Raw genomic sequence first — 10,588 nt, 5'->3', positions numbered from 1 at the left:
AGCAAATGGAATCGAAATCGGGTTAGAAATGGCGAAGGAGTAGCATTTTGTAGCCAATGTACAATATAGGTCAAAAATCAAGGTCAAAGGTCAAAGAAGTCAAAGGTCAAAATTCTGTGTAGAAGTTTTGAAGCCCTCACCTAGTGCCATCACATAAAGCAAACGGAATCAAAATCGGGTTAGAAATGGCGAAGGAGTAGCATTTTGTAGCAAAATGTACAATATAGGTCAGAAATCAAGGTCAAAGGTCAAAGAAGTCAAAAGGTCAAAATTCTGTGTAGAAGTTTTGAAGCCCTCACCTAGAGCCATCACATAAAGCAAACAGAATCGAAATCAGGTTAGAAATGGCGAAGGAGTAGCATTTTGTAGCAAAATGTACAATATAGGTCAAAAATCAAGGTCAAAGGTTAAAGAAGTCAAAGGTCAAAATTCTGTGTAGAAGTTTTGAAGCCCTCACCTAGTGCCATCACATAAAGCAAACGGAATCGAAATCGGGTTAGAAATGGCGAAGAAGTAGCATTTTGTAGCAAAATATACAATATAGGTCAAAAATTAAGGTCAATGGTCAAAGAAGTCAAAGGTCAAAATTCTGTGTAGAAGTTTTGAAGCCCTCACCTAGTGCTATCACATAAAGCAAACGGAATCGAAATCGGGTAAGAAATGGCGAAGGAGTAGCATTTTGTAGCAAAATGTACAAGATAGGTCAAAGGTCAAGGTCAAAGGTCACAACTGAAATTCTGTGGAGAAGTTTCAAAGCTCCCATGTAGTGCTATCATATAAAGCAAACAGAATCAAAATTGGCTCATAAATGACAGAGAAGTAGCAAATTGAAGATTTTGATCACACACGGACGCACAGACAGACACACAGACACACACACGTACGGAGCCCGTTTCATAGTCCCCTGCTCGAACTCGTTCGGCGGGGACAACAAACTGTAATTCGAAAATTATCGAAAAGCTACCATTAATCTCTCGTTTTATTACCTTCTTCTCCTGCATATACATCTTTCTTTTTCATACTCCGTTGCAGCATTAAGTCTTAAGTTTGAACTAATTTAACAATAATAATCACACTGATAATAACATTGCAGTATCAAACATTAGTGCAAGAATATTATGATATTGATATCAGCAAGTTAGTGATATAACACTTAACAATGAACATATTTTGCTCATGTATCATAAAATGTGTATCATATACATCACTATTATTTTTGCTGGGTAGATTTCATTAATTTCATGGTGTTTCTTTAATCTTTCATTATTTTATTGATATATTATATTTCACAGGGAACACCTTTTTAGAGTCATGTTTTTCTTTGAGATCCCTTCGTTGGGTGTAAACATGTAACAATTCCAGCATTTAAGCAGGCGATCATATTTTAACAATAAACATACCCAGCGATTGTTGATGCTTTTCACCAAAGCATCAGAGGATTTAGAGTGGATCTTCAGCCTTATCAAAACACGTTTTTTTTTCAGGAGTCCTATAGGTGGTTTCTAAAGCCGCCTGTCTACATTTTTATTAAACTAGTGATTATGTAATATTGATTATGATTCATAAGATTCAATAGGATCAGGCGCCTTTAGAGATTTAAAGCGTTGTTCATCAGCAGTTGATCAGTATATCTGCACCCTAGGATCAGGCGCCTTTAGAGGTAAAAGTTGTTCATCAGTATCTGTACGCCCATGGAGACATTAACTGCAAAGCCGGTAAAGAAACAGAGCGCACGAGCGGGCTGACGAATGGCGTTGAGGTAAACGATGGTGTGTAGCAGACGAGACACGGTGAAGATCCTGTAGTGCCACAACAGGGTGCTGGTGGAGGCGCCTGAAAAGAGTGCGTAGAGGAGTCCCAGCCCGAAGAAGGGCACGATGTTCTCAAGGTCGTTAAGATGACACCTGTGCAGATAACGGAGGAATCGGAAAAAGAAACAGATCGTCTATACGAGAATACATTGATTTGGTGAAGAGTCAGTGCTGCTCCAAGTAAGGCCCACGATTTTTATCACACTCATTGAGCATTGTAGTTTTGATACAGGCCGTACTGCCGTAACCACACAGCTACACTGGGGATGTCCCCCAAAAAAATTACAACGGGGCCCTCCGCAATGATATCTTTAAAGATAGTGAATCAATCTAAATACAAATTCAGGGTATGAAACTATAACTCATTGCCCACATCTTACAGAAAACCCCACTCGATTTGCTTCAGTGGTCAAAGAGAAATAAGGAATTTTGTAGAGGATGTCGGGAATCTCTTCTGTCCAAGTTCTGTCTATTATTCACACACAAGATCATCGAAATGCTAAACTCGGAAGAATCCGATTCATGACATGCTTTACAACAATCAACATTTCTCTGTGACCGCTTGACTGAATCGAATGGGGATTTCTGCAAAATAGAGCTAAAATGTTATATTTTAAGACCCTGAAGTATAGCATTTAAGAAATTTAATCTTATTGGGCGTTATAATGCGAAAATCTGATTGTAATTTTGGGAGGAAATACCGCAGTAAGTCGCCCCAAAAATTACAATCAGATTTTCGAATTGATAGCACCCAATGATCAACCTGTCAATGTGCTACTTCAGGGTTTTAAAATGTAACATCTTAGCTCTATTTTGCAGAAAACCCCATTCAATTTGGCTAAGCGGTCACAGAGAAATGTGGATTGTTGTAAAGCATGTCATGAGTCCCATTCTTCCAATTTTAGCAATTCAATGCTCATGTGTGTATACGATAGAGTAGACAGAACTTGGACAGAAGAGATTCCCGACATCCTCTAGAAAATGCCTCATTTCTCCTTGACCACTAAGCAAATCGAAAGGGGTTTTCTGTATGATGTGGGCAATGAGTTATAGTTTCATACCCTGAATTTGTCTTTAGATTGATTCACTATTTTTTGAAGATATCATTGCGGAGGGCCCCGTTGTATTTTTGGGGGGACATACTGTATATATTGATGTTTGACACTTTTTATACCATCTATATGGATTTAACATGTTCGCGTCTGAGATGAAAATATGCTTCTATGGGTTTTTAGGAGTCTAAGTTGTAACTCTAGTCACGAGGTCATCTCTTGTAACCTGTATCCCTTTGATATGTGGTGAACCGATTCAGACAGAATCATGAATACCAACGTATTTCATGAACTCGAAATCTTATACGGACAATATGGACTATCTAACGCAGATGTTGAATGATATACTTCTTTAAAGGGAATGGCTAGTAACTGATCAATGGGAATCAGTGAGAATGCTGGGGGATGATTGTTCCAATCCTTGTTTTATTTTATTCATTTATTCCACATCTTTGAAAAGGGTGGCCCAAGTCAGCACTGGCTGGTTTTCATCGGGGCCCTTTAAAACACAACACATAAAACATTCCAGAATTACAGTTACTAACAAACAATGAAAAAAGAAAAAAAATGTATATATACGTTCATTACAATAAAAAATCAGACACATAACGCTTATAGAACAATTTCAAAGACATGTAAATACTACAACGTTTCTAAATGAACAAAAATGAATTGGGAAAAACTATGAACAATGGCATTTACTGCACACTTTAAACAACCGATAAAACTGTGAAAGTATTATCTCCTGAACTTCCTTTGTACACATTTGGTATCTCTGCTATTGTGCACTGCATCTGACTTGCACCTCGCTCGGGTGATCACGCAACACTCAAGAAGTCTGTGCCGCGGACATTGTTTTCTTTGTTTTCTTTTTTCTTTTTCTTTTTACTTTTTGGCGTTTATATTTCTCCAATTCAGAAATTGTCATTCCTTTAATTACATACCCAAGTAAGAAATAATCTCACATCCGCATCTTGGAATCTACACCCTACAAGCAATGCTTCTATGTAGATTCCTCATATTTCACATGTTTTATTGTCTTATAAGCTGTACGTGACAATTCATCCAGGCTTTTGTATTGTGATGTTTATGTTTTATGTATTTGTTGAAATGTGGAATATGGAACAATAAAAAACAAAACAAAACAAAGTATTAGTCATTTAATAAAAAAAAAATCTCGATATTAAAACACACATATCATAATCTTCTTTTGAACAAAACTAAGTTGGGGGAACGTCGTGTCTCTACAGACTGACACATATCATAATCTGCTTTTGAACAAACCTAAGTTGGGGGAACATGTCTCCATTGGCAAATTATTCCAGTGAGATACCGCTGTGCACACTCAATGATCTCTTGTAAAATTCGGTATTACATCTCGGGATCTCAAGTTTGCACTGGTGCGAGTTGCGTGTAACGCGTTGGGCTACTGTATCATGCATAACAGACTAATTTACTAGTAAAGAGGGTGCAAGATGGTGCACACATTTAAATGTCATGCATGCCATTGCTTTTGAATACAATGCTTGTAACGTTGGCTAGTTGATTGAGCACTTGCTCGGATGGGGTTTCCCATTAGCAGCCAGCTATAATGTAAGCGGCTCGTTTGTGTAGTGCCAACCTGTTAATGGCTTCATAATTTTGTTGTGACCTGTTGGTCCATACATTGCAACAATACAAGGCATATGGGAGGATATAACCCCAGTATAATAGGCTGAGATAATGAGTGTTGAACGCTCCCTTGAGCCTTCTAAGAATACCTAATTTTTGCTTTACTTGCAGGGCGACTCTATCAACATGCTTAGTGAACTGTAAATTATCGTCTATCATGATTCCAAGACATTTATACTGAGAAACACATTTGATTGGAGTTGATCTTATCTGTACATAATCTGCTGACATTTAAGGTTTGGACTTTTTGTCTAGACCCAATTACCACTACTTTAGTTTTATTAATATTCAGAAGCAATTTGTTGTTGTTTTTTTGGTCCATGTGTAAACCTCCTCAGGAGGATGATTCAGTTTTGACTGAACTTCATCCATGCTTCTACCTTGCACAGATAAAGTCGCGTCGTCTGCGAAAAGAAACATTTCTCCATTGTGGATACTCATGGGTAAATCATTAATGAATATGGAGAAAAGTAATGGCGGTAACACTGAACCCTGTGGAACTCCATGTTGTATTGCTCTAATGGATGATTTTCCCTTTTAAAGATACAAATTGACTGCTACCTTTCAAACAAGAGGTAAACCATTGTACACATCTATTTGTGCAACCTACACACTTCAATTTCAGGAACAATATTTCGTGGTTCACTGCATCAAAGGCTTTTCTCATGTCAATAAATGCAACACCATTTGCGTATCCGTGATCTACATTCTGAGACCATTGATCAACCATACAAAGAGAGGCGGTTTCGCACGAATGATTAGGTCGGAAACCGAACTGTCTATCTGATAATACCTTGTTTTCGATTAAATAATCTTGGAATGATACATTAACCATTTTTTTTCTAATATCTTAGACAATATTGATAGTAATGAGACAGGTCGATAATTTTCAACACTTGATTTACTTCCGGCTTTGCGTATGGGTTGAACTCGTGCGGTTTTCTAATCTTCCAAAAATTCACCTCGGTCCAATGATAAATTAAGTATATGCGTTAAGCTTTGAATTACATTCGGGGAATTGCAAGCATATTTCAATAATTTTATAGAAACATCTTCAGGACCAGCGGCTTTTTTTAACTGGAATACGGATGATTTCATTAACAACAAATTCATCTGTCACATTAGGGAGATCAAATGAGATGTCAGGGGGAACATAACCAAACCATGTGGGATTTATTTGAGAGTACATTATATATCTATTGTTGTGTGAAAGTTATTTGCTTCAGAATGGTCTCATATTCAAGTAATGTGCAGTTCAATGTTTACAGGTTAGCATGCCTGGCTACAGTGTCGGGGCGGCCCGTTAATTGAGACTCTCTGACTCAATCAAGGGGGGAATTCACCTTAAACTCGTGCCGAAGTCACGGAAACACGATTAGTACCTACCTCCGAACTCTCTCGACAACGGGGTCATTTAGAGTGACCTTTTTATCCGGGACTTTCATGTGTGCTGCTGCATCCTCGGCATTGGCAAAGACCTGTTAAGAAGACGAGGGGTATTGTATCATACTCATATTTCCATACGGATCTGTGCGTCGGTGTGTTCCTCCAAAGATCAGTCGTGTACACAATCGCTCTCATGTCGTTTCAATGCCTTTAGACTGTACAGGACTCCGTTTTACAACGTAGACCTTACTATCAAGGAACTTCATTCTTTTTTTTTTGCATCTCCCTATGTAGTATCATTCACTGAGTTAGTGAGTACTTGGCAGGTATATTATAGTTAGCGACCCCCACTCACCACATTTTTTTTTTCATGGATTCACTTTTTTTTTTAATTCTTTATTCGAACTTCGTTCAATTTCATATCACAGAAACAGAAACGTTCACAGAAACAAAAAAAAACAACAAAACATTATACAAAGACAAACTGCATTATACCCACACATTGTACAAAATAACGTCAATCTTACACTATATAAAGACGAAATGCAGCAACCCAAACATTGTGCAAACTAATGTCAAACTTACATTGTAACTCTTTTAACCCAGAAACGAAATCCGCTTTTTGTTTTTTTAAACACATATTCTAGCAAAAAGCCCGCAAACGGGGACATAATAGATAATTTGCTGAAAGCAAACGGGGCATATTCCATTACTTCTCTAATGGAAAAAAAAGAAGAAAGAAATTGAGGCCATTTGCGAGAAAACACATACACATGCACACACACACACCAACACAAACGCCAACATGCACCCCCACCCCACATACCCCTATGTCTTCAGCCCTCAGGTTTCAGGTTTTATTCACACTTGAATAACTCTGACGTGTAAATTGCCATTTTTTTTTTTTTTACACAAGAAAATACATCCTAATTATGACGTGGAAATGGTATAAGCAATAGAGAGGAAAAAATGACAACGATGTGACAATAACTCGCAAATACGGCAAAATCAAGACAGAAAAAGAAAATCACATATCATCCTCGGTATACATCATAATATTCCCACTTTAACAAATGCATTCCAACTGTTCCTCTTTTAATCGCTATCTTATTTCTTCTTCTTTACACATCTTAAAATACTTCATAACATCATTAAACTTTGGTACCTCCCCTTCTGATCTCGCTAGATATAAAATACATTTAATCATCAATATAAGTGTATTCCACCCTTTGACTTTAAATGAGTTTCCAGATATACCTGTATACACAACTTCCCAATTCATATTTCCCAGTTCTTCTTTATTCAATTTCTGAATAATAATTTGACACAATTCCTGCACTTTAATACACTTCCAAAATAAATGTGAATACGTCTCAGTGCTCTTTTTGCAGAAAGAACAGAGATCATCCGAAACAAACCCAAATCTCAACAGATTAACTTTTGTATAAAATACACCATGAAGAAGTTTGAAATGAAATTCCCTAAGCTTTGGGATAAGAGTTGTGACTCTGGGTCGGAGAAAAATATCTTGGGTTACTTTTGGTGAGAAGGCGAAATTACTCTGTCGATCTCGTACTTCCAATGTATATAACTGCTGTAAATCAGTTTAAAAATACTTGTAAATCTTTCTCGAAGGTATGTCACCAATCCTGATTTCTTTTCCATATAATTTTAATCAAATATCATAAACCTGAAAAGGTTTAGTACTGACCCACGAAAAACTAAACCGTCTACTTTTCAAAATTACATCACAAATCCTCCAAACATATTCAATTTCCATAACCCTGCTTTTTGAAAATAAGTAATCGGCCGTATACCTTTTCCATCGAAATAATGACATAATCTATAAATATTTTTTTCTCAAAAGATTTTCATTATGTATAATTTCACCTTTAAATAAAAAAAAAAATATATTATCAAATACTATTTGATTCATAAGCCCCTCTTCTGAATTTCTCAAACTTCCCAAACCTTGCCACGCTTGTAAAATGTCTTTATAAAATTTCGGAACTTTCAAAAAAAGTTTATTTGTTTCAAAATTACACTGAAAAATTAAAACACCACCAACTGACCTAAAACATATTGAAAATACTTTTTCCAGGTCATACTCTTTTCCCCACAAAAAAAGTCTTTTCACCCACATTACTCTTTGAACTTTAACAAACAACTCTTTCACACACACGGCACATGCGCACACACACTCACGCACGCACACACACATACTTATGTATGTATGTAGGCACCAGAGTCCTTATAGATAATAAAAACGAAAGAACAATACGTTTCGAGTCATTCGGTTGTATCCAGTGATGGGCGACATCACAACCATCTTCAGCAGAACAATGGCAGCATACGTGACGAAGTATGCCAGCTCTTTAGTCTCCATGAACTCAGACATTTTGCGAGGATAACGTGCCTCTTGTGAGCCTCAAAAGAAATCCACTTTGAGAAGTATAGAGTTACGCGAGGCTGAGCAATATAGGGTTATAATACCTCTTCACTGAGCTAGTCCTATGACCTGTAGATATTCATATGGAAGCAGCAATATGGCAGCACAAGTTACCAGGTACGTGTTCGCGTTATGCACACTATACAGTGACACCTGCGAAGAACATCAAGGAAACCTTTCGAATAAGTCTAGGCCGGTTTACCCTCACCCGACGATGTTGCTAGAGAAATAAAAAGTACAGACTACCTTTGACCCCTGTACACTTGAATAGACTACACATTAAAAAAAAAAGAAAGTCATTGTTTGATTTCAGAGACAAGAGTACTGGAGTTAAGTTTGGATTTGCCTCGCTTTGTTCGCTCGAATGTCCTTTTGTGCTGTTTGTAGAACAAAGTCCATATTTTGCCTACGCGAGGATCAGTCTATACTGTGTTGCTTTTCATCGTGCAAAGTTCACTTCCGTCGATCTGCTCAAATCATATAATTATCCTTCGACATCGAGTATATATATTAAACAGCAAACTTAGATTACGACTTCCATCTGAAGATACTAATAGTCACTCAAGATAGAAAGCTTCCTGAACCCTCCCTCCTTTAAATGACATTGGAAATGCAATTTAAGTTCAGAGGAAGAATTCAGAATGTATGATAATAATATAATTGCATGATGTCATATCGAGTTCGCATGAATCGATTTCCATGTTACCCTGTAAATAATGTCATGTGGGCCTACTGGCAGACAAATTCAATTTAAAATCGGCAACTGGAAAGATCACATCGAATGTAAACCGACCTCAGAGGAACTGCTCAAAGAAATTGATGATGAAGTTCTTGGTAACATTTGCATTGTATTTTATGTGCGACTACTTTCCTTTTACAGATCTGAGTGTAAGTACGGGAGCCTCAGCCTCCTCTCTTTCCACCATTGTCTCTGCCATTAGGGGAAAAAACCCCGCACAAACCTATGAATTTCCGAGTATTCTACCACGTCATTGTTCCCATCGAAGGGGGAGGGGAGACCCTGACCAAATCATGAGTTCTATCCTTGCCCCCACCCCCACCCCTCTCCCACACACAAACAAACAAACAAACAAACAAACAAACAAATAAACAAACAAACAAATACACTAAAATGAGTAATATACCCAGTTCGAAAATATTAAGCAAACAAGACGCATTGCATTCACGGTACACGATTGACCTTTATTTTGAGGAAGGTAGCATGACTAGTGGGAGAGATGTGCAAGCGACCTTAACAGCTTCAGGGCCCTCTTGGGAATCTTATGACATGTTTTTGAATTCATAATCATGTACTATACAGCTGTGGGTCACAGAATTATTGTACCTTTAAAACCTGTTAAATGCAACGAAATTCATTTGCAGACGGAGAATACTTAGTATGACAAACTTGCTTTACATAGGGAGGGGACAGCCCTTCCCCTCTCCCCTCACACATAGTCTGCATGGCGTCTACGTAATAATGCTTGCGTTCCAGATAAAATTCTTCTTGCTTTTCTGGTGTATTAAATGAATCTTCCTTTGCCTTAAAGTAAGAAACTTTTTTCTCAGTTGTTATGATGGTTGATCACATGAAATGTTTACGTGTTCATGTAAACGAAAAAAAAAATCCCAGCAAAAGCTGAGCTTACTGCAGAACGCAGAACGTACGTATAAGCTGAAAAGAACAAGCAAAAATAATGGAATTCTGACACCGAAAACGTAACGTCACATAATAATTATGTTACTGGAAAAAGTGGTCAGGAATCAATCATAATAAAAAAAGAGAGTTTACCTTTGTTAATTGTCGATATAATTGTGATATATTCCTCTTTATACAAGTTTGTAAAACATGAAAAGAAAAGTGAGTTTTGTCATTTTCTAGTACATGTATTTTCAGCAACCATATACTTAAGTGTATGAAATATATTGATAAAACTTTCTTTAGTTAATCTATAAAGTCTTAGTCATCAGATTATATTACATGGGTTCGTCAAATACCGGTTAGTGATTGGCTAAACACAGTCACGTGATGGGGGCACATTCGTTATGTTCGCCCATGGGCGAACATTTTTGTAATGTTCTACCATGGGAAAACATTTTCACGTAACAAATGACAGAAGGCCTGTGACCACGCGCGCAGTGAATTTGGCTCGCGAGAGAGGGATCGAGTATGCTGGTGGTTGATGTTGACGTATTTGACGTATTTGACTAACTCATAT

General features: G+C 37.4%; 1 protein-coding gene across 1 annotated transcript; it reads right to left on the bottom strand.

Moving 5' to 3' along the window:
- Positions 1-965: 965 nt before the first annotated feature.
- On the bottom strand, positions 966-8,524 carry LOC139732948 (microsomal glutathione S-transferase 1-like). The gene is made up of 3 exons (XM_071643787.1): positions 8,202-8,524; positions 5,921-6,012; positions 966-1,904 (listed from the first exon to the last, which is right to left on the bottom strand). Exons 1-3 carry the CDS (start codon positions 8,316-8,318, stop codon positions 1,655-1,657), a joined length of 459 nt encoding a protein of 152 aa, XP_071499888.1. The 5' UTR covers positions 8,319-8,524; the 3' UTR covers positions 966-1,654.
- Positions 8,525-10,588: the final 2,064 nt, after the last annotated feature.

The sequence above is a fragment of the Diadema antillarum genome, unplaced genomic scaffold, assembly GCF_040938485.1.
Source record: "Diadema antillarum isolate AM-2024a unplaced genomic scaffold, OU_Dant_1.0 scf00000024, whole genome shotgun sequence".
Taxonomy (NCBI): domain Eukaryota; kingdom Metazoa; phylum Echinodermata; class Echinoidea; order Diadematoida; family Diadematidae; genus Diadema; species Diadema antillarum.
Note: the sequence above shows the minus strand (reverse complement) of the source record. Positions and strands in the feature narration are given on the sequence as shown.

What these genes read in the sequence shown, in the direction of transcription:
- LOC139732948 (XM_071643787.1), bottom strand. Translation starts at nt 8,318, where the DNA reads ATGTCTGAGTTCATGGAGACTAAAGAGCTGGCATACTTCGTCACGTAT. An exon ending in ACAACCGAATGACTCGAAAC is followed by an intron (nt 6,013 to 8,201) that starts GTATTGTTCTTT and finishes TCTTCTTAACAG; the next exon opens with GTCTTTGCCAATGCCGAGGA. An exon ending in GTTGTCGAGAGAGTTCGGAG is followed by an intron (nt 1,905 to 5,920) that starts GTAGGTACTAAT and finishes TTATCTGCACAG; the next exon opens with GTGTCATCTTAACGACCTTG.